General features: G+C 42.6%; 1 protein-coding gene across 1 annotated transcript in view; it reads right to left on the bottom strand.

Annotated features, from left to right (window-relative positions):
• Positions 1 to 25,418, bottom strand: part of IQGAP2 (IQ motif containing GTPase activating protein 2) — a 264,054-nt gene that overhangs the window by 123,502 nt on the left and 115,134 nt on the right. Inside the window, exon 3 of the mRNA XM_010975017.3 lies at positions 7,017 to 7,173. Coding sequence (XP_010973319.1) covers positions 7,017 to 7,173 — 157 coding nt within the window. The remainder of the gene's footprint in view (positions 1 to 7,016; positions 7,174 to 25,418) is intronic.

The following is a 25,418-nucleotide window of genomic DNA, read 5'->3' as shown; positions in this document are numbered from 1 at the left end:
AAAAACACAAAATGAAAACAAAAAACACTCCACGATTCAGAGCTAATTTTAGTGTTTATTCCTTCCACAATTTAATCCTCATTGCAGCCTTAGACAACAAGTAAGCCTTCAGCAGAAATACTTTTTATAAGACCTTTATCCACCCATAGAATTAAAACAGGCTATGCTATCCCTGCCCTACAGGCCTCATCAGCCAGCCGCTATTTCCTGCACAGTCTGTAAATATAGTATCCTTGTCACTATCCCATGAAGTCTGAACCATTGAGAGCTTTAAAATGATCTTATATATTTAATTAGTTAAATGTGTACCACAATGCTACGTATTTCATTTTTCTTTTTAAATAAATGTCCAAAAAATTAACTACAGCAAGCGTCATCACATAACTAGCATCCAGTGGTAGATCATCACATTCAGGAAGTCTAGCCCTTCCCATCTTCTGCGACCTTCTACAAACGAACGGCTGATGTAACAGAACGTATTTTTGTTGTTGTTAGAATAAAGTATAAGCAAACTAATATCTGACAAATATCTACACGTTTTTGATAGTGGCCACTATTTATTGAGATTGATCTGTGTGTGTCAAACACTTTACATAAATTATCTCTGATTTTCAAAATATCCTGCAAGGTAATTACCATTCCCATTTTTTTTTTTTTTTTAAGAGATGAGGGTAAACCTGGCCAAAAAGATGAAGTGATTTGCTTAAAGTCAAACAGCTGTTAAGGGGCTGAGCTGGGATTCAACACTAGGTCCCTCTGGATCTGAAAACATCCCCTGTGCTAACACTCCCCAGGGAAGAACACAGGACCCAGTGGTCATGGGATTATTCATCAGAGGGAAGAAATTAGCTAATTACTATGAGGTAACTAGAGGGTGGGGGAGAGGAGTGGAAATAGGAAGGACGGAAGGCGATGAAGAAAGAGAGAGAGCAGACAGTTAACAGCCGGGCTGTAGTGTCTGAGGGTAACTTGGCATCACAACTTCTGCAGAACACAATTTTCAGATGTGGACACTCTGTGACCATCAAGGGACAAAACAGAGGCAATCCCCAACCACATCAGGACAAAGAGGACCCTCGACACCACAAAGTAACTCAATGTCCCCTCTTCCAACCCAAGATGGCTGGGTTATTTCTTGACTGAAGACAATTTAGTTCCTATTCAATATTCTCACCTCCTGGATAAAAATTACCAAGCCACCAAAATGATCCTGCTTCATGACAATGCCCCAAAGATAACTGGTCCTTGCTTCCCTAAATCCTTATTAGAATCACTCAATACAAGGTCAAATCTACACTCAATTCCTGTTTTCTCTTCCTCATAGCTTTGTGGGTATGCACTTTTTCTCAGCACAATGAGTTTAAATAAATGCGATTTTGATTGCCCCCAGGTGGGTTTCTGGGGATCTTTTGGCTGGTCACCTTCAACAATCCAAATTGTGTAACAAAAAAAGCCCGTCCATTCAGTGGTTTCATTTAGCTAGGTAACCCCAGCAAAGTTATAAATCTCTTGGTTCCTCAACCACAAAATGGAAATTGTATACTTCTTTGAGTTGCAGAGATTAAATGGGGATATACATAGAGCACTTGGTTGCAAAGTGCACCAAATAAATCAATAAACATTAGCCATTATAATTATTATGCTGTAAGACTGGGCTTGAAACTTTTATTCACCTTTAAGTTCAGAAAAAAATGTTTAGCGCTTCATGCAAGAAGCACTGAAGAAAAGGGAAGTTATCTTGGTTGTTATTTCTATGGTAAATGAATCGGCAGATTTCAAACTGTTTATCCGTTTTAAACACTTGAGGAATGCTGACTTCAGAATGCTCTGGTCCACATCTGCATATGTTCAGTGAGCGAATTATAGTCACAGCTCCAATCTACCAGGTTTACTTCAATTAGAACAAAATAGATCTTCTAAACAGGCTCAAAATAATCTTAGTCCATTATAACCATTTTTAGCTTATTTTTTTTATCAGTCCTATACTAAATATTATTAATGTATTAGACTGGATGGTAGACCATAGTCATACTTAGCCGAAGGCTGTTACTGTCCATTTATCTAATTTCTTTCAAGTATTAGATTAGAAACTATATGCTGATTTTCTACTGCTGAGCTATTCCAGCACCAGCAAACAAGATTATTGTAGTTTAAATTGAATAGATGAGGTATTATGGAAGTCTTCTTTGGATGGTAAATTCTTACATATTAAGATAAAGCGTTTTAGAACTATGAGGTAGTTTAAAACCAATAATTATTTTAATTTGCTTGTCTTAAAGACGAGGAAAGTGAGGGCTCAAGTATTCAAGACACTGGAGTGGACCTAACTTGTTGAGCTCAGGGTTAAGACTAGCTTGTAGGATTCCCCGATTCCAAGCCCAAATACCCTGGTCAATTTACTGCTCCCAGAGCCTCAGAACAAACCTCATCTCTAACACTTACAGTGTGCTTCCCTCTGCCAAGCGCTATGCAGAGATGATCGCATTTGTTCCTCGCAGTACCTCTGTAAAGGGTGATACTCTTAACTACTTTCCCACTTCACCTCGGAAGAAACTGAAGCTCACAGAGGCAGTGAGTGCTGAAGCCAGAGAGTTCTGGTTCCACAGCTCATACTACTAACCACTATGTATATGCCTTCCCCATCTCAGGCTCACCCAAAAACTCATCAACTGTTCATTTTAAGTCTCCCACTGCCAATGCACTGTCTGGAACGATAGTGTTTTTGGTCTTTGAACTTCCTCAGGCTGAGTCCTCTACAAGGAATGCCCTTCCTTCTTCTCCTCTTTCTCCTGGTCATCCGAGTTGGCTTGGGAACATTCATCCTTCAAACCCCACCATGGAAACCTTCCAGGCTTCTTCACCACCCCACCCTCTTTAGAAAGGATCACACTCTTCTGGCTTGTCCCCCACTGTCCACCAGTCATCTTTTCACTGCTCTCTACCCACTTCCTGTCCCTTTCCAGGATTCCCTCTTCATTTTCTCTCTTGAATCCATTCTCTTCTTGTGTCTGCAGGCCACTGTCACCTGTCACCTGGACTAATTCCCTCTTTGCACTCTGCCTCCACCTTCATCCCCTTCCAACGTATTCTCCACACAGCGGCAGCGATCTTTCTAAAGCACAAACTGTACCACGATGCCTCTGTCAACAATCAACAGCTCCCCACCATAATTAGGTCCTCCCTGTGTGACTGAGTCATCTGTCTCTGCTCCCCCCAGTCACATTTCCCACCACTGTCCCTCACCAGAGCCTTTCAGCCACTCACCCTGGCCAAGCTCTTTTCTTCCTTGAGCCTCTCACAAATGAGCCCCTTCTCTCTGGACCATCCTCCCCTCTCCCCTCTGTTAACTCTGCACATAGATGAGTGTCTTCTCATTCTTCCAGCCTCAGAGTAAGCGCCTCCTCAGAGAAGCCCACTGCTATCTGTCAATCACACTGGCTTTAATTGTGTCCTTTATACACTTATCACAATTCCCAACTGTCTGCTTCACTCAGTCTGTCTCTTTAACTGTAAGTGCCGTGAAATCACGTCCACCCTGCTCCCCACTCTGCCTTTATTGCCCCGAACAGTGGCTGCTGGCACATGGTAGGTGCTGGTAAGCACTGTGTGGAGAAGTTAGTTCTACCCTGTCTGTATTTCTATCTTAGTACAACTTTATCTTCTTTCCTTATAACTTTATTAAAATTTATTATATTAATGTCTACCTGTTTATCAGCACAGCACTTTTCAAACCTTCGTACTATACAAGAGAAAAATCACCTGGGGCGATTATTAAGAGTGCAGCTTCCTGGGTCCCTGGCTAAGATCCTGCCTGACTCAGTAGTCTAGAGTGGGGCCCAAAAGTTCACAGTTTTACACTCATGATGTGGTCCCAGAGGAATTTTCAGCATCACATTTAGAGGAAGAGTTTCAGTCTCGAAGTACCTTGAATCAGTATCAAATAAAGCACAGAAGACAAGAAAGAGAGCCCTGTGACTCACTAGAAACTACTCTCTTTCATTCCTTCACCGACAGCTATTTCTCTAGCACCCACTGTGAAGCATTCACCAGGTATACGGCTGAGGAGACACGCACAGTTCTTGCCTTCCTGACAACACAGTCATCGCAGCATGCTGTGGTGTGTCCACGAGGGACACTGTCAGGTACCACAGCACACATGGCATAAGCACGCAGTGCAGCCCTGGAGCGGGAGGTGGAGATGGTCAGGGGAAGAGTGTGCATCATTGGAAGGCCTAACTCTCACACTGAGGGCATCTTCCTAACCCTACATCAATGAGGGACCAGGGCTGGGCAGAAGCTGGCAGACAAAGAGGAGCAGCACGGAAGCTCCCATCTGCCTAACTCAAAGCCATCAGCATCAACACTGAGGCCTTGAGATTTGGGCCAGAGCTCTCCCCTCGGGGACACACTGCCTAACAGGCGGGTCGCATTTCACGGCTGCAGCCCAGGCTAACCCTGCAGTACAAGCCAGGCTCACTGGACGCATGGTTTCCAGATGGTGAGCGTTCCATTGGGTTTCTGCATCTTTGCCGCAGTCCCGAGATCTAGTGCTCTCTGGGAAGGACCACGTGACGGGCTTTAGCCCTGGAGGAAACAAGAACTGGAAGCTAAGTCTCCTGTCCACTGTTATTTGCCTCCTTGCATTTCTGTAAGAGACGAAATGGCCTTAAAATAAAAATTTATGATTTACATGGCACATTGGTAAAAAATTCCCATTCTAGGACATGAGGAGGTGCTTTCAGGGATTTAATAAAAGAAAAGACAAAAGGAAAAAAAAAAGGAAAGCCTCTTTTCTCCAGTGAATTAACAGAGGGGTGGTTCCCAGTTGTCCCCTGTCTTCTCCCATGTCACAGCTGGCATCAGCCCCCCTCCACCTGCCACCTCCCTTCTTTCCAGCCCTCTCCCAGCAGCCTTTCCTTCGTGCACCCCAGCTGGGGCCTGATGGGATGGGGGACGGCAATACAGAACACTTCCCCCTCTCACCACGTTTTGCTCAGCGGTGTCATCATCTGCCTAGACTCTACGGTTATCTTATTTTGTAACAGGAGATTGGAAATCCTTCCCCCATCTCCATTCCAAAGAGAAGCAGCTATTTCTTCAAATAATAGGATCTCCGATGCCAGGAGGAAATTGTACCTGTTGAAATTGCCATGAGGGGTCCACAGCTGAACTGAAAAGAGACACCTATATTCAAGGTTTATCATGTGCCAGGAGGGGAAAGAATTAGCCCACCCTCTGCTCTGAGCTTCGCCTTCCCTGAAGGTCTGTCTTTCCGGTCTGATCCTCACTGTCCACAACATCAAAGCAAAATACCCACAATTCCTTTTTGAGGAGGGCTGGAGTCAACTACACTTTAGCCCTACCATCAAGTCTACACAGCTGTTAGTGCTCGCAGCCCTAGACTCACAACGACCATTACAGAAGCAATGAAAATAAAAGAAAAATCGTGCTCTAAAGTGTAGACAAAAGTCAATTTATTTTGTGACATAGGGACACAAGTAATTTTTTCTGTGCTCTTCTACACTTTTGAAATAAGTCTCAAAATTAAAAAACAATACAAAACAAAACAAATTTTGGCTTGCTAAGTCATTTGTGTCACTGAAGTTTTGCAAAAGGCTGAAACTCACTCCAGGGAGAAACCCCTAGAGTTAAGAAACACAGGACTTAATAAACTCAAACTTATTTTAACATATGCAAACACTTTTATTCATAACATTATTCAAGGCAGAAACTTTTGCTCAGTTACCTTTTAGACTAGATCATAAAAAGAGACTCATCAAAAAAGATGTCAATTCATTTGGTCTACTGTTAGCCTAAATAATTACTCAAACATTTGCTCTGAATTCAATACACATATTTTAAAGATAAATTTGTCTCAGTAACAATGGAAGGGTAGTGTGACTCATGCAGCAAATGGAAAATTATTCCATTTTCAACTATACTTAACATTGTCCTTAAAATAACTTTTAAGGATACTTGAAAATGTGCAGATAAAAAATACTGATATAAAAAAACCAAATACAATATATTAAGAAAATAAAGAATCAAGTTTCAGAGAAGCTTTAAAATCCCTGGTCTGAAATGGACAAGAGATTAGATATTCCAGGAGGCAACAGCACACATTTTAAAATTCCCTTTTGAAGACCCCCATAAGGAAGGGACTTTTTAGGTTGGTGTTTATCTTCTCCTCCTTCACTTTTTAATGGAAAATTTCAAACATGGAAAAGCAGACGAAATAGTGTAATGAACTCATTTGTACCCATCATCTAATCTCAGTGATTATGAGCTCATAATTGAGTCTTGAATCATCTGTCCACCCTCCTCTCAATTATTTAGAAGCAAATCATAGATGTATCACTTCCTCCGTAAATAAACATGTATTTGTAAAATATCATAATTTCTCAAATTAATACAAGATGGGTGTTTATTTTGGTTAGGTCTGCTCCCCCATATGCCTTCCCAAATTAGCCATGAAATAATTCTTGAAACTAGTTGCAAACAAGATTAGTCATATTTTGTTTTAAACACCAAATGGAAAGGAGTTCTTGACTACTTGGTGTTAGTACTTCTCTTTATTTTTCTTTTTTCTTTTTTTTAAATCACATTGGCCCTAACTCTTTAGGGCCACAAGTTCAAGCCCCAGTGGGTACTTTCTTCCTTGATGAGAACAAGCGGGTAATAAACTGTGCTGGTGGTGAAAAAAGGAAGGGGAGAGGGCCCCCACTTTTACATTTACTGGCACTAATAAAATAACCTCCATGAAGGAATAATGGGGATGGGGGCTGGGAAGCCCCACAAATCAGAGGTCTCTCAGCCTCAGCCCAGGAACAGAAAAATGCTTTGCGTTTAAAACTGCTGCTGCCTCAGGAATGATTATTAACAGGCTTCAAAGACCAAGGATACCCCCCACCCTACCCCCAACAAAGTTCTATAGAAACACTAGAAGAAAGGAAAGGACAGTAAATACTGAGCTTTCACTTTTAGTTGGAAGCCCAAACCAATTAGATCTCACTTACCTTATAACGTGTTTGTTCCACATCATAGATCTTTTTCTCCGATACCATTTTGGGTGCAAAGAACTTGGCTAACTTGGCAAGGTAAACTCCATTCCGGAGCCCTTCTTCCAGTTCAGTGGTTGGTGGCAGTTCCTCAACTAAGCAGACTTCCATCCACCTAAAGAAATGAAAAAAATCTTAAAGTGACTCCAGTTGGGTAACTTTCCATAAACGAGGAGCTGCGGTATCTCACTACCTGTGATGGAGGCATTAACAAAGGGAGCAGGACCCGAAACATCTTTAGGTGCCACAGATGGGAAGAGAGGACTTTCTGGGTGGGACAAGGATTCGGAACAGAGATGCACTGGGGGACTACAAGCCCAGAGGCACTGAACCCACCACCGTGCCAGAGCTCGTCAATTCACCTTTGTCTGAGTCTCTGCCAATTCTCTTTTGTGCCAAAGAGGAAAAAAGCCAGCCCATTTTTGTATGTGTGGAATTCATCTTGCTGACATTACAGAAAACACAGCTCCAAGTTTATGAGCCCTTAGTGGAGGACATTCTTGGAGGGGTTAGGCTGGGGGGAGAGCATGGTCCAGGATGTGGTAAAATCTGCAGTTGCCTCACTCTGGAAATGACTACCAGGAAAGGTAGGAAGGCATGGGAAAGGGACATCAAAATTCAGAAAGCAGACACAGTCTTCGTTAAATAAGAGACATTCCTGTTTTCCAATACCAGGAACTTATTACAACATGCTTACCTTTTTGGGAAGTTATGTACTCGGTTCTGGAAAAGTATTTCAGAAAAAGATCAGATTAAATCTTCAGACATTGTGCCAGTATTGGGGAACGGAGAGCACCAAGTTCATTACCGGCTCAAGGACACACAGGGGGAGGGGAGCTAGGCCAGTTCACATTTCACGCGGGTGTGCTGAGACTGCCTGGGTTAAGAGGATACTGCTGTTCCTATCCATCTCGGGGGACTCTACCTACTCTACGCCCCAAGAGGCAGGAGTGCAAGCTCTCACCTCCGTGCCACTGACCCACCACCAGATCATCAGCATTAGTGTGCGCACCACTCCCATACAGCCACTCCCCTTGGAGGGTCACTGACGCGACCGCGGCTGATCCCGTCAACACCTGGCAGTCCGTGGAGTGCTGTTCTGCAGTGTTAACAACTGATCCTGATCCAAGCAGTGAACACTGTAACACACCTGACTTGCTTGTAGCTCTGGGTACCTTTTAGAAGCTCAAAGGGTCCCTAATCAGCAAGGACTATTTACTGACCACTTATTAGGCAAAATAAAACACAGAGTATATGAGAAAAACAAACATAAGCCCTGACTTCAAAGAGAATTAAATATAATTGAGAAGGCAATACCAGGGCAAGGAAAACCCAGAGGGCCACGTGAGGAAGGCTGTTGTGCCCAGTGCCATGTGTTAGTGTGTAGGAAGAAAAGGTTTGGGAAGAAAGGAGGGTCACAGGGTTATCGCTGGAGCAATGGGGAAAACAATGAGAAGGTGGTGGGGCCTGGATTTGGTCTAGAAAAAGGGAGTATTTGGACAGGCCAGGGGAACAGGACAGACCAAAGCCAGAAGGGAAATGTGGGCGACTCACAGGGGAAAGCCAGAGATGGCTTTGGGCCTTTGGGGTTCATGGGGAGAATGGGAACAAGGCCGAGATACACAGGGAAGTCAGGCTCCAGAGGACGAAGCCCAGGAGGAGACGTGATGGTACTTGTTGCCACAAGAAGCAGGGAGCTCTTGGCAGCTTCACAGCAGAGGAATGACAGGCTGACAGAGCTAAAGAGGGAAAATCAGTCTTGTGTGATGACTGCCCCAAAGACAAAGCACTCTGTCAGGCCTTTCCCGTCACAAGTTGCTGAGGGGCTAAGTTAGACAGGAACAGGTGGCAAGGGACGAAACCCAGAGACATTTCAAGAAAATGGTAACAAGACTGGGGGACAGCTTAGAAAGGGGGTGAGGAGGGGGTCAAAGAAAAGAGAACATCACCAGCCAGGGAGAGAGGCCCCATGTGGAGGGAGCCCTCGGCACCAGGACTCAGCCCCTCGCCCTTTTTGTGACCCCAGGCACGTCCCCCAGCCTCTCTGGGCCTCAGTTTTCTCTTCTGCTAAAGGCGCTGGAGGTGGGAAGGATGGGATTTAGGGTCCCTCCCTGCTTGAACATCTTAGGGGGACTGGGGAGACTGGGAGAACAAGGAACCATAAAACAAGATGATGAACATGGCTTTCACGTATCATACACAAGGCAAGTGAGGGTTACTTGGTTATACAAGCTTTGCTTCAAATGAACTCAAGTAAGAGTACCACAGGCTTGATACATTTCCAACAAGAAATTAATAACAACATTGTCTTTTGGTAAAAATCTGGTCAAGTTAAAAGCCACTGCACTAGACCAAGTCTCTAATCTAAACAAACTACCAATTACAGCATACATGAAATAATGTTAAAATACAACATTTTTTTTTCAAAAGGGAAAAAAGAAAAAAGCCACAATCTGTTTTCAAATACTTATCTTGCAAAAATTTAAGAAATTGTTTTTTGAATGACAATATGTAATTGCTTTATAATAATCCCATAATTGGGGGTAGATGTGTCAAGGATAGGGGAGAGAGAAACTGACAATTTGTCACAGAAGTGCAGGGAGATACACTGACATGTGGGACCAAGGAGCAGGAGGCTAAAATAAAAACAACTCGGAAGTGTGATATTTTATACTTGGGCTTTTTTTTTTTAAATGATAATCACATTAATTTTTGTCTGTATTAGAATATGTGTGCAGTTGGCTCAAAACACTAATTTTTACAAAAACTTAGGTTAACTATAGCCTACTTAAGAGGTAGTCACTGCTAATGCTTAAGCCATCATGAAGGGCTCGAAGACAAAGGCCACCTCTTCTTCCTTTCTATAATCTCTTTGTCCTGGAAATATGGTTCCAGATAGTGGGTATCCAACAGATTGTTATGACATTAAAGATTCTGACTGCTTAAGAAAGGTTTTCCAAGCATCACAGTTACATCACAAAATCTTTTAGAAAATGGCCAAAGACCTGTAAACGTACCATTTTTGCAACATCAGGCATCCATGGAGCTATGTCCTTTTCACTATCTTGAGAGTCAAAAGAAGACACTGCCATCATCAGTGCTGACAGTGTTTATTAAACACTATTTTGTTCTAGAACCTGGATTTAATACTTCATGCGGATTATAATTTAATCCTCAAAGTCAACCCAGAAGGAAAGGTGCTGTTAGGACCACCATTTGCAGATGCTAATCGGAGGCTCAGAACAGCCCAGGCCATACAGCTTCTAACGGAAAGACATCCAAAAGTTGCTCTAATTCCAACTTTTAACTCTCACGACTCACCAAACAGAAGAGCGCAGTCCCACAGCCTTGTGTAAAATAAAAGTGGTAACAGGATACCCCAGGCTCCTTCCAGAGTCAGAGTCAGGGCCGCAGGTGTGGAGATGCACACACTGTCACTCTTCAGTGTAAGGTCAGGGGAGAGCATATTCACCGTCAAAGTTGAGCAAATGCCCTGGGGTTACATTTATTCTTTTAGAACTCCCTGTCAGTCACCTACCTCACAACAGTAACTGATAAGCGGCCTGGGCGGTGCGTCTTGAGGGTGCTGTTGCAAGTGGGTGTGGGCTTTGGGAAGCTTTGAGCCCTTCCACATGGGGTCACCTCTTGGAGATCTCAGGCAAGCCCAGACAGGATCTCAAAGGGTCTCCTCATAGTACACTGCCTGGAAACTTATTATTAGTCAGTATATGATCAATACACATTGACTGAGAGCAAGACCATTCTTCTGGAACAGCCTGGCTCCTTAACACTGCCCTCATGGTATTAAAGCAATGTTAAGGAAGTAGGACTCTGAGATGCCAACTTTTAAACTAGAACACGGTCATCGTGTGGGCTGAATATCCTTTGGATCTCCTTTTCAAAAGCGTATGGGAAGAGAACTTGGAGCACGGGTACCAAATGGTTCGTCACAGGGTCTAGGAGAGCTGGAGGTGGCTGCTGGCCAGGGTCTGCATCTCCCAGCCCCACGGTATTAGTGTGGGGCAGAGTGGCTGGGCTGGGAGCACAGAACGTGAGAGGAAATGGTGTGCTTCACCCCGAGTCATGCTCCAGAAAAGCCTCCCAAGGCTGGGCCCCCAGTCTCACCTCCCCCGTCTGCTAGCTGGATATGAAGGCCCAAGGCCCACAACAACCTTGAAAGAGAAGAGGAAGAACTTACACCAGCCTGGGTCCTCTGTGTATCCCCTAATCCTCGCCTTCTGCTACTGAACCTTACATGAAGAAGAATTAAACTCCTACTGTCAACCTCATTGGCCTATCTGTCATATAAGCCACTGTGACCCAACCAAACCAATAGCATTCGCTGTGTGATTTTTATGGTCTGTTGGGGTCAAACTTCCTGTAACTATCACAACACAGAAGCAACTGGCCTGATGTTCAAGAAGTCTGGCTCTGCGATCACTAGCTGGATGCATCGGAGCAAGTCACTTAAAACTCTGAGCTGCATTTCAGTCCATGAGTCTAAAATTATAAATGGAATTCTATGTGACACTAATTATGCAATATGATTTTGTTTTGTTTAACAGCAGCTTTACTGAGAGACAATTCACACACCATACACTTACTCATTTAAGATGCACAAAGCAATGCTTTTTAGTATAGGCACAGGACTGTGAAACCACCACTTAATCAATTTTAGAATATTTTCATCACTCCAAAAAGAAACTCATTAACAGTCACTCCCCATTTACTCTCAAATTCCCAACCCTCTAAACTACTTTCTGTCTACAGATCTGCTTATTTAAGGACATCTCGTATAAATGGAATTATACAACATGTGACTGCTGGTGATAGCTTCCTTCACGTACCATGTTTCCAGGTTCATCTATTGTATAGAATGTATTAGTGCTTCATTCCTTTTTATTGCCAAATAATTTCTACTATATAGATATAGATCATATTTTATTTATCAGTATATGGACATTGGGTCTTTTCCAAAAAGGGGCTATTATGACTAATCCTGCTATAAACATTAGTGTCCAAGTTTTTGCATGGACATATGTTCTCATTTCTCTTGGGTATATACATAGGAATAGAATTGCTAGGTCATAAGGTAACTATGTTTAATCTTTTTAGGAATGTCCAGACTATTCTCCAAAGCAGCTGCAACATTTTACATTCCCCCCGGCCATGTGTGAGGATTCTAATCTCCCCACCTCCTTGCCAACACGCAGCTATCTTTTTGATTACAACCATCCTAGTAAACACAAAGTGGGATCTCATCTTGGTTGTGATTTTAATTTCTCTGATGGTTAATATTGAGTATTTTTTATGTGCTTATTGCCCATTTGCATTATCTTCTTTAGAGAAATGTCTTTGCAAATCCATCACCCATGTTTTAGTCACATTTTTGATAATTGAGTTATAAGAGTTCTTTATATATTTGGTATGCAAATCTTTTATCAGACACGATTTGAAAATATTTCCCCATTCAGTGGGTTGTCTTTTCACTTTCTTGATGCTCTTTTTGGAAGCACAAGAAATTTTGTGTTTTTTAATTTTTAATTTTGACAAAGTCCCATTTATCTGTTGCTTGTACTTTGGTGTCATATCTAAGAAACCGTTGCCTAACTGAAGGTCACAAGTATCTACCTATGTTTTCTTCTAAGAGCCTTAGAGTTTTAACTCTTACAGTTAGATCTTTTATCCATTTTGAGTTATTTTTTTTGTATATGGTTTGACATAAGGGTCCAAATTCATTCATTCTTTGGAATGTGGCTATCCAGTTGCCCAAGCACAATTTGTTGAAAAGACTGTACTTTACCCCATTAAATTGTCCTGGCACTCGTGTTGAAAAACAATTGACTATAAATATGAAAAATTATTTCTAGACTCTCAATTATACTCCAATGGTCCATACATCTAAGATTTATGTACAGACAGTACATCAAGTATGTACACATGAAATAAAGCTAGAATGACCTCCTATGTTATTGAAAGCCTGTCTTCAAATTTGACCTAAAACCCACCAGAAATGAAAACCAGAACTGGCCTGTGTCTCCTCCTGCTGCCCCTGGATTTACTGCTTCTTCCCCGTTCCTTTTATTGGTTATTCCCACTGAACCACAACGCCTATCATGAACATATCATCCCAAACCAAAGGTGAAGCTATTCCTTATGAGCATCTTCAAGGTCCTCAGAGCACTTCATTTTCCTTTCCAGGGTGGAGGACTCTTTCCTATGGGTATCACTGGCTTTCTCTTTTCTCTGCAGGGAAAACCTGGATCATTTACCAGGCACAGAGAAACAAAATAGAGGTAAAAGGACTTTCCTTTCTACTGTTCAAGCAGATTCTTCAACTTTTTTTTTTTTTTTTTTGAGTTGAGATGGTTTGTATAAGAAGCTCTGTGTGTAAATGTACGAGGTCTGATCCAAGTGAGACTGGGAGAAGAAGAGGAACGTCGGGGGAGGATGCTGGGAGAAGGATGAAGGAGAGAGAAAGGTGAAATTTCTCCAATTTTAGGTTAAAGCTAAGGAGAAAAATAAAATGTCATTTTGTCTTGCAAGAGACCAAAAAAAATTTTTTTAAACCACTTCATAAAAATCCCAAGACAAACGCTCCATTCTGTTGTGCTATTTTGTGCCTTGCAGAGCATGCGAAAGCTGTTTCGTCGAGGCATTTGCTATCTGAGTTGTTATTCAGGAAATCACCAGCTATAAATCCTGGTCTCTATCATACAGCACTGTATGGAATAAATGTCCCGAAAGGAGAACTGCTGGCCAAAAACCAGAAAGTGTGTTTTTTCTGCACAAACTCTGTTTTAATGCAGTGCCCTGATCCACAAACTCTCAAGTAGTACAAGTCAATTTCTCTCCCTTAATGTTTTGAAAATCAGCATAGGAAATATTTTATGAAAGACTAAAAACAAAGACCAGATATTTTTATGGGTAAAGTATAACTGGTTATCTTTTGTGCCAACAAGAAGTTAACATCGCAAGTTTGGACTAGATTAAGTTCTCAAGGTAAACCTTTTCATTTACTGGCAGCTGATGCAAAACTGTTATCACAATTCCATTAGCCTTATTAGCTCAAGGGACCAGAGATGCAGACAAACACATGCTGCACGACTGAGGCAGGCATCCATGGGCCCCCACCCCTCTCTCCTATAAAGCTTACTGGGTTCACTATAAGAAAATGATGTGGGGGGAAAAAAAAGAAAAGAAAATGACATGAAATGTTAAATAATGCTAATTATTTTCTTTAGAACACAGACTTACTATGAAAAAATCAATGCATGACTCAAAGACCTAAGAGGAATGGAGAAGGCTTCTGAGGACGTCTTTCTCATTCTCCTCTTTAGGAGGGAGGTTATATAGCAGAATCCGTAGCGTTTGGCAAGGATTTCATGAACACTGGCTCAGTGAGATGCTAATAGTGTCCCGGGAGGACAAGGGGGACACATGAATTTAGAAAATGTTGCATTCTATGATCTCTCTTAAGGATTCATAAGTTGCGTTTGCATCCTGACAGCTCAGAGAATTCCTGAGGCTGGGAATCAAGTTTACTTTCTTTTAACCCAGTGCCTCCCCAATTTTTTTGACCATGGAACTCCTTTTTCCAGAATACTTGGTAACATTCCATATGATGAGATGAAAAGAAACTGAGAGAAGAAGTACAGTTTGGTGACTAAAATCATGGCATTTGGGGGGTCACACGTTCTGAGTTCAAATCCTATTTCTAGCACAATACCAGTGATTTCTCTGTAAAAAGAAGGTTTTTAACAGTATCTAACCTTGGAAGGCTATTGTAAGGAGTAAGTAAGAATAAAATGTTTAGCACTGTCCCCGGCACATAGTAAGAGTCCAGCAAACATTAACCACAATTGTTATTAGCATGTCCCCCAAGTTTGAATCTGTCCTATTCCCTCACCAGATGTGTAACCTTGACAGATTAATTAATCCAATTAATATTTTTGAGCATCAAGTATTTTCCAGACCCATTTCCAAGCGGTGCATCAGGCAAAGCCCCTCAGTTTACTGGGCAATAAGTCTTAGATTCTCACCAGAATTAGGATGGCATTAGTTCAAAGTGGTTTTGAGGATTAAATGAAACAGCGCCAGCTTCCTAGCAGACAGCTGGCGCCCAGAGGTCACTCATATAGTTTCCTTCTCTTTAAACCAACCAATTTTTCAAAGAATATCTTGGGCAATTTATTTCCTAGAAAATAATACTTAATACATGATTGTTACCCTTCTTCCTCTCTGTTCCCTTAGACATAGGATAAGGAAAAAAGAATTAAGTGGAATGGCTTGAGGCATTGATGGATATAAGAAAGGCTGCAAACCTTGTAGCCCATTTGTAATAGGTGTGATTAACTTTTGAAAATCATTTTGAAATTTTGAAAAGAATTGTTAATTACTTCATACAATACAGTGTTACACAAATATATGCTTTATTCCTAATTCTTCCAAACTCCAGTCACCAGCCAGAAAGTTACCATACTTCTGATTAGGTTTGGCCCAATTACTCATCTACCTAGGATGTATAATACTGATATTAGAACATGCCTGGAGAGAGAGCTGGTCTGGCATATACAAATGCACAAACACAAAAAAGACACATACATGTGCTAAACTTCCAAGATCGGCAGACATTTTATAAAGCTTATAAAATAAAACCTTTAAAACCCCAAACAGGTACTTATCTTTAATTTTACTGTGCATTAAGCAAAAGGCTGGTCCTAAGCTTCCACATTTGGTTGGGAGGGGAGAGACAGTGAGAGAGAGAGACAAACCTCAGTAGGTTCAGTGTCATGGCTTTTGGCTGATACCTTAGTTCAAGTGGTTCCAGTGTTAAATATTTAACAGTGTTTTAATAATACTTTGACAATTTTTTTTTATACACTGGAAAAAAACAAAAAGCTAAGTGTACTCAGGATAGCCAGCACCTAAGTGGGGATTACAGAAACATGTATGCTCTAAAAGAAATGTTTAAGCAGGAAAATATAGAGCTTGGAGCCTTCGGTGTCCAAGGACCCAGGGTGAGCATGAGGTTAAGTCACACCTCCCTGGGATCCTCCCTGGGATCCTGCTCTGTGCCCTCTACTGGTGTCCAGTATATGGTAGGTTCTCAGCTATACAACCTTCTCCCAAATATGTATGAACAGTTATCAAGTATTGGTAAAAACTTTATGTAAAGAAACCTGATAATATAATAGTAAATAATTACTGCACACCTGTTAAGTTTAGGGCATGGAGTTTTATCAGCTTTTATTTATTCTTCCCATAAACCAATGAGTTATCACCTTTCTTTAAAAAATTGAGTCAGACATTAAGAAAGATGAAATATTTTGCCCAGGATCACATATAAGTGGAAAAACCAAAATTTGAACCCAAATTTCACCCTGAAAGCTGCACATTAACCGACACACTATACTACTTCTTGAAAGAATACATCAGGAAACTTAAAACACAGGCCAGAAATTTTACTCTGTGAATATAACTTAATAAATACAGCTACGGTCCATGACTTTTAGGCAATGCAAAAACTGTACACAGCTGAAGTATCTAACAAAAAGAATGTTCATCCATTGCATACAATGTTACACAGCCACTTATTTTCATAGAGTATTTTAAAAAATGGAAAAATACTGATGGTAAATGAACAGAAAAGGAGAAGATGCAAAATTACACAGTAAGATAACTTTATTTCTAAAGTTACATACATTTAAATAAATATATACAAACTGGAAACATATAGCAAAATATTAACAGTGGTTTTCCCCACTCATTGGCAAGGTTCTTCATCTTTTCCTGTAACAATTTTTATCATAAACATGTATTTTCAGTAATAGAAAATAATGAAATCCAGTATGTTTTAAAGTCCAGTGTATAAAAATCATGAGCTTGTCTGCCGATTACATCTAACACTTGAGCCAAAATGGAGTCTTGTGGCAGCAAACATTAAAAGAACACGAATAAGGATGGGGTGATGGGTGTAATACAGGGGGAAAGGTAGTTTGTCATGAGGGGTGGAAGCAGGAGAAGACAAAAAGACACTCTAAAACTTCTTTTTTAAGCCTACTGGTTGAGACATGTAACTAATTAAATTCCCTCTTAAGGAAAATGTTAAGTACATCTATTTTTTTCACGTATCTCTAACCATGTTAACAGCCTGGTTTTCAGGCTTGGAAAGTAAAGGAGGAATCACCATGAATGAAAACACAAAACAAATAAAACATTAACAAATCAAGAGTTCAGGCTGGATCATCTGTGCCGCTGATAGTAATATACAAATGCAGAGAGAGAAATTGAAGAAGAAATTGTTGAACAAAAAGGAACCAGAACTTAAAGATTTGAAAAATTCTCAACCTATCAATATTGCAAAAAATGAGAAACCACATTCTGTGGAGAACACATGGGGTGTAGCTGGACAATCACTACATGAAGAATGTGACGCATGGATTTCATCAGTCATCTTAGTAAAAGCCAGGAATAGAGATGGGGTTATACTAGCAGAGACACTGCCCATTTAGACTAAAGGGGACAGAGGCAGGGCAACAATGAAGGAAGGAGGTCAGACCCCTGGGACTCCAAGGTATGGGACAAGAGCTGTGTTATCTACCCTGAAGGTGATTCAGAGACTGAGGGCTGTCACTGCTACCCGAGGCCCAGACTAGTCTCCTCCTTGGTTTCAAAGGGCAATGCTGTTTCTTTCTGGGTTTTGGTGAGCTAGGCCGCTGCCTCTGTGGGTCTGGAAGGCAGGGCCATCACCCCGGTGGGCCCAAGAGGCAGAGCACCAAGCAGATTATTCTGGAGCCTTAAAATCGAATGGAATTTGCCCTGCTAAGTCTTAGGACTTGCTTGGGATCCATCACTCCCTTTCTTCTTTGCAATACCTCCCTTTTAGAATGGGGATGTGTATTGTATGGCTGTCCCCACCTTATATCTTAGAAGCACAAAACTGGCCTAGTTTCAAAGGTTCACAGCTAGAGAGGAATTCTTGCCTCAGGATGAATCATATCTCAAGTTTCACCCACACCTGATTTAGATGATTTTTTGGTGAGATTGGGGACTTAGAGTTGATGCCAGAATGGGTTAAGATTTGAGGGCTTCTGGGACATAGATGAATGCATCTTGTATATGAGAAATACAGGAATTTGGGGGGTGGTCCAAGGGGCAGAGCATTATGGTCAAAATTGTGTCCCCTCCAAATTCATATATTGAAGTCCTAACTCCCAGTACATGAGAATGTGACGGTATTCAGAGGGGGATAAAAAGAGGTGATTAACTTTAAATGAGGCCATTTGGGTTGGCCCTAATCCAATGACTAGCGTATTTAGAAGAAGAGGAGATTAGGACACACACACACACACACACACACACACACACACACACACACACCAGGGCTGTGTATGCACAGGTGGAAACCCAGCGAGGACACAGCAAGAAGGCAGCCACTGACAAGTCAAGGAGAGAGGCTTCAAAAGCAACTAATCCCACAGACACCTTGATCTTGGAGCTCCAGCCTCCAGAACTATGAGAAAAGAACTTCTTGTTGTTGAAGCTACTCAGTCTGTGCTATTTTGTTACGGCAGTCCAAGTAAACAATATACTGGCTGAAACAGCAACTCCCTGCATCCTCTAAAACCTCTCACCCAATTTTCTTTCTCTTTATTGCATTGATTACTACCTGGCAGATTATATCATATTTATCAGTTTGACAGAGTCACCTACTTAGAATGTAAACTCTGTAAGGGCAAGGACCTTGTCTGTCATTTGAGAGGCATACAGCACAATGATTAAAAACACCCACTCTAAAGGCAGATGCTTGAGATTGCACCCAAGCTCTGCCACTTATGAGCCGTGTGCCTTGGAGAATTGACTGAACTTGTCTGTGTCTCCGCTTCCTAATCTGTATGTTGGGGACAGTCACAGTACTGCTATAGAGGGCTGCTGTGAACTGATGGAAGCAAAGCACAAAGAACGGTGCCTGGTACATAATAAGCACCTGTAGCGGGAGCCGTCGTAGCTTTCATGGCTCAGTGCTGTAATCCAGGACCACTCTGCCTAACTGCTAATTTAAGTCACTCTTCACATCTGTCCTTCAGTACTATCTGTCTGCCACACGCACTTCCATGGGGCAGCAACCAAGCCAGCACTTTGCTGTGTCAAACACACCTTCTCCTCTCGTCACAGTCGGTCTCATCCCCTTGGCCAATCCAAGCCGCCCCCACTGCCCCCAGTCGGTTAACACACACATCCGCTGTTGTTGCCTTACACAAGTTATAGGCTTGCATGGTACTTAGTAGCGGCTACACAGATATTTATACTTGTTCACAAGCCAGGTTTCCACTATATGTTATATTTCCATATGTCATATATTTATATACGTTAGGGGCTCCCACGACACTGATAATGCCAACCACAAATGATGACAGCTCAGCACTGAGCAGGTACTTGGCACCTTCATGAATGTATTCTCACATTAACCTGGTAAGATCAGTATTATTTCCCTCCAAGAAAGAAGGAAAGAGGCTCAGACACTTAGGAAACTTGCACATAGTTATACAGCTAGTAGGCTGAGATTCCAGTCCAGATTGTCACCTCCACAGCACACGTGCCTGTCACACCCCACTCTGCCCTGACAAATCATCTAAGAGGAAGGTGGTGAACAGGGCTTTAGCTCACTGCCCAGGAAGGTTCACCTCTTAAGCAGAAATTCACAGTGAAGCTGTCGCTAAACTAAAACAAACCAATTTGTATTTTCATAGACTCTGTTTTCCCAAAGCAAGCTGTCCCTATGTTTTCATACAGGATGACAGTAAACTCTCTCTTGGGACTGGCTGGAGAGGCTGCTGTCACTTTCAGAGGCGTCTGTGGGGTGGAGCTGTGCACTGGATGCTGGGTTCCCCAAAATCTGGCTTCAAATTTGGTTCTGCAATTTGTTAGGTCATGATTACCTTGGTGTGCAACCATCTCCCTGGATCACAGTTTCCCCTTTCAGAGAACTAGACACAACACCAGCTACCTCATGGAGAAGTCATGAGAACTAAAAGAGATGCCATCTGTGGAGTTACCCAGTAAAAAAGTACCCAGCATACAATAGGTGTTCAAGAAACAACTGTTGATAAAAAGGGAGAAACAGGAGGCAGGCAGGTGAACATCAGTTTAAAGAATGATGTCCCCAAGGAGCCACCAGATAGCACATGTTCTCCAAGGAGCATCTTCCCTACGCACCTGAGCAGCCTGGCACACTGAGCTGAACATGTAAGATGCAAAGTCCTCTGGGGCATACGACACCCACAGCAAAGCCAGTGGGCCAAAGTCCCTTGGGGAACTGAACTCAAAAACTGGACTCTGTCTACCTGGCTTCCTTGGAACTCGCAGCGGGGTGAGATGAGGCTGTAATGTTGTTCATAGGCAGTGCAAAGAAAGCACCTCACATTTTGCAAGATAAGCACAAGCTGGGAGCAGAGGAAAAGCAAAGAAGAAAGAACCAAAAGTACTGGGCCACAGTTTCCTAGTAAATCAACACTCATCTGAGGCTTCCGCACAAATTCTGGCCAAAGTAACAACTGAAGACTTGATGAAGCAGATTCTCCTTCCTGGGTTTGGCAGCCTTGTGCACATGATCTAACCACAAAATAATCACTGTTCTTGCACTTTTAGACATTTCTTTGCCCCAATGTAGGCAGGAAAATGAAAGGGGCAGGCTAAATAAGATGACTGTAAACTTAGCTGATTTGCCACACTCCGTCATACGCTCAACTCTCCTTTTTACAGCCCTTTCCTACTTCCTAGCCAAATATTCAATGCGGGATGGTTAAATAATGGACATTCTGGGACACCAAGAGAAGCCCATAACAAAAAGCCAGGCCAAATTTCAAAACAGAAGACGTATCATGGGCCAAAAGTGCATCCAGGAAGGATTTCCTTCCCTCTCTTCTTCCCCTTAAACTACAGGTCTCTTGTGCTCAAAGTTAACCCTTGGTGGGGAAGGTATAGCTCAGTGATACAGTGCACGCTTAGCATGCACGAGGTCCTGGGTTCAATCTCCAGAACTTCCATTGAAGCAAATAAAAATAATAAATAAACAAATAAATCTAATTACCTCCCCTCCCCAACAATGGGGGCAAAAAGCAAAGTTAATACTTTTCTGGCGATGGGGAGTAAGACAGAGAGATGAAGAAATGAGGACTGGTTCTTCTGCAGTCTAAAAGATCAAAAAAGAGTGGCTCTTAGTAGGTAGCAGTCAAGTACAGGACAAGAAGACACGACTGGTAAGTTGAACTGTGAGAAATGTCATTTCGGTACCCGTCATATCACAAGCCCCGTCCTCCCTTAGTGGCACCCTGTGCCCAGCCCCTATTGATTTCCCCCACCTCCACCCCCAGTTGTACCATGGAAGTGACAAACGGGGACTCACTAGATGCCATCCATCATCGTCACTAGGAGGAGAATGAAAAGAATCCAACATATGTTATTGCAAATGCCTCCCTGTCCCCACTCCCACACCTCCTCCTCCTCACCGGTGCACGATCTTTACAAGCAGCAAGCCACTGTTTCACAGCCCTTCAGTGGAAATGGACGGGGAGCATTGGGGACCTGTTCTCTTTCAGATGTGTGTCTGCATTTCCAGGTCACAGGCTCCCCAGGCCAGACTGAAGCAGGGCTTCACACCAACTGGCTACTGACAATCCAGACCACAGACAGCAGAGGGACCGATGACTAAAGCAACACTGCGCTCGTGCCAGGAGGGATGGCGGAAGAGAAAGGATGCACAATTACAGGTGGCAGATGGCCCTCTCCCCAAGATGTTCTCAAGACAGAGGACCTGGAGTTCCTTATTTCTCTGTTGACCATCATGACACTTGATAAATCAATTCCTATGGCAACAGCTCTAAGTATAACGCTCCAAAAATAAAAGGATGTTTTAAATGGAAGACAGATACTTGCATTCATTCCTGGGAATAGAGGGAGAGGCAGAAGATGGCAACTTGCATCATAAGCCATAGAACAGTTTTACTCTTTGACGCTGTAATCCCCCACTATGCATCTATTCCGGCTAAAAGAAGAGAACAAAAGCAACAACAGAAAACCAACCATACGCATGAAGCTACGAGTTGCAGTGATATTCAAAAATAAAGAACTGAAAAGCGGTTTCCCAGAAGAGACTGAGAAGTCATGGTCCATAATATAGATGAAATACGTAGCCATTAAAATTTATGATGACGACTTAGCAAAATGGAGGGATGCTGATGTAGTCAAGTGAGTAAGACAATGGATACAAGTATACATGTGCTTTTTGTTATAACTAAGCTGGGTGTGCCTGCATTTGAAACATTTAGAGAAATTGATATACTAGTTTGGTGGAATTCTAAGATTTCCTGATTTGGGAGCAGGGGGAAGGGGGAATGTCTGTCATAAACAAAAATTAAGACAAAAAAAATTGGGGTAAAAGTCACCACACTTGCTTCAACTAGTTTTCAAATCTCAGTTCTGCCACACGAGAATAGGTAGCAACAACACATCGCACATCGCGCAACAAGGATGCAACTTTCAGAACTTACGGGGGAAAGCTAAGAAACAGAAAGAGATAGCCAGACTATTTGCATGACTTAAAAATACTTGCATGCAAGATGCGGTACATTACCAGAAAACATGCAGGCCTAAATGATGTATTTTATACATACCTGAATGGATGCCTACGTGAGGGAGGGGAATAGGGAAAAAAGGAAGTAACTCTTAGGGGCTCAGCACAAACCCGTGGCCACCATGTGACCAGCGAGACCACGTGTCATACCCCTGAGAAGTGGGACTGGCTCAACCTCTGCACCTGAGGTCAAGGAGGGCCAATCACGGTTTGGAGATTTTGGAGTCAACTGCTACAATTTCAGGCTACTAGACATTTCCTCTCGAGGACATGTCCCACACTCCCAAACAGTGGTGCTTTATATGACAGCCATTCTTTTCGGTCCCAGGTTCTAATTTTCCTTCTATTTAAAACAAGATTAAAAGACCGAGGAAATCGTCATTACTGAAAAATACTCAACCATGTTGCCAATCGTGTCCACAATTTTGTCACACAATTACATAACAACTGTATAGTAATATGTGTGTATAATTATAAACTTAGTAATATAACCATATGTAACTACTCCGAAATGACCCCTTATAGGCTACAAAAGAAACAAACAGCAAGAGTGGCTACATCTGGGGAGGGGAACCGGGTAAAAAGGAGACATAATTTTCACTGTGTATTCTCTTTTTGGACCTTTTAAAATTTTGTATTATGTGTATGTATGAGCAAATAACACTTTTAAAGCACCTTCTTAAGCAAGCACTCTCCTGATACGTGTAATACTACAAAATAAGCTTAAGGAGTAAAATGTTCCAGTTACACCAGAACCAGCAAGAAGCCCACCTAGCTCTCCTCTCGAAGCTGCACCCGGTTCCCAGACGAGAGCCCTAGAGACCTTTCCTCCCAGATCCTGCTCACCGGCTGAACCAGCCGCAGCTCACCAGGTGGCAGCACTCGCTGCGGTGCCCGCTGTCTGCCTTGATTCTCTATGCAGGTTAATAATTAATGAGAGCCCTGCCACCCCGGGTATCTTCCCAGGACCAACGGCAGCCGGGGACTGCAGTTTTTGTCAAACTGTCCCCACCCTTGAGTCTCTCTACATTTCTTGCATCCGGGAAGTATAGATGCCCCTGTGATCCAAAGGCAGGAGTCCCTGGGGGCTTCAGAATCCTTCGCCAACGAGGCATGTCAAAAAGCTGTCTTTTCTTAGAAGTCAGTTTCTTTACCGTCTGCTAGCTTCTGAGTCAGAGCAGCAGCTCCCTGGGGGCAGAGCGGACTTCGAAGCAGGACGTGGGAGGAGGGGCGGCCAGGCCAGCACTGCCTTGGACCTACTAGAAGCAGTTCCTGTGGGACCCACCCCCACAGCATGTTCGGGATCTGGGCACCCTAAGTGCCATCCACAGTGAAAGCCTTTGAGATGGGTAAGAATTTCCAGACAGATAATTAAGTACCATTTTGCTTGTCTAACAATTTTGTCATTGTTTGGTATTGAAGCTGACATCTGAAATAGAGAAGATTTTTTTTTTTCTGTGGGGAGCCCTTACGGAGAGGGGAAATGTACGTTCACAGGAATAACAAGCAGTCTTGTCCCACCCACCTTGGGGAAAAAGTAGAGCTTTTAAGGGCAAAGGGCAAGAAGAAGCCAGAAAACGAATTTCTGTGTAGTAAGAAAATCAGAATTCAAATTCTATAGCTGAATATGATGTCAAGGTAGAAAAAAGTAGACAGACAGTAAAAGAGTGATGGACACAAAGCGAAAATGATGAAAAACGGAAGACACACACACCATGGGTTCCCCTTCTGATAGGGAGCGCAAACCATTGGGACTAACAGTGAACAGAAAGGTTTCCAGCTCTGTTGCCAGAAATGACAAGAGAGCGTCAGGAAAGGAACTTAGAGAACGGAGGCTGGGAGGCAGGTCAGCCTAAAGCACCCAGACACATCATCGCATTCTTCTTCTACCGCCACCAGCAAGTTCACGTAAAAGGTTCACCTCCAATGAAGTCATCAGCGACCACACGGAGAGACAGGCTGAAAACCACAAGGAGAATCATGCGAAGGTTTTAGGGAACAGGAGCTGGTTATAAGAGAACACTGTTACACCCTGGCATTCTTAGGTTTCAGGAAATGTGGCTTGATGGACAGTATAGCCAGGTCTGTGCAATAACAAATCATGCAGCGAGGGCGTTCTGGGGCCGGCTTGGGTTTCACAATGCCTCCATTTCATGCTGCGGCAGCCTCACCTAGCACCTCCTAGTACTGATTATCTGTGAGACACAGGATCTGAAGCCGACTGGTTACCACCTTTACAATCTAATATCTATAGACATTGCTTAACTGTATTTTCAGACCATGGACATAAACTATGTTTATGTCTTCAGCCATAACTCCAGCATATCACAGAATATTAAATGGTTGGGAACACACACACACACAAATATAAAGCAAGCCCCTGCATAGGTGTAAAGCAGGTTTCTTGATAGGATCCCTGGTGAGCAGGAACAAGTAGCAGGGACTCAGAATTAGGTGGCAACACTCGGAAGAAGAGTCAGTGTGCCTGATGCACATCTAGAAACACAATCTCAAACAGTCCCAGCTAAGAAGAAATTCTCAAATGTAGAGAGATGGTGAACCAGTCAGGACCAATCTATTGGCAGGACCTAACCTCACGGGGCTTGAGGCATCAAGGATAGGTAACAAGGAGACGGCAGAATTTATCCGGAGAGAAGGCATCAGTGGAGGTATTAAGTAGCTAGGTAGAGCAGAGGTATTAGCCACTTCTAATCACCTAAATTATT

Source organism: Camelus dromedarius, chromosome 3 (genome assembly GCF_036321535.1).
Source record: "Camelus dromedarius isolate mCamDro1 chromosome 3, mCamDro1.pat, whole genome shotgun sequence".
NCBI classification, from domain to species: domain Eukaryota; kingdom Metazoa; phylum Chordata; class Mammalia; order Artiodactyla; family Camelidae; genus Camelus; species Camelus dromedarius.
The sequence above is the reverse complement of the archived record's forward strand: the minus strand, read 5'-3'. Positions and strand labels throughout refer to the sequence as shown.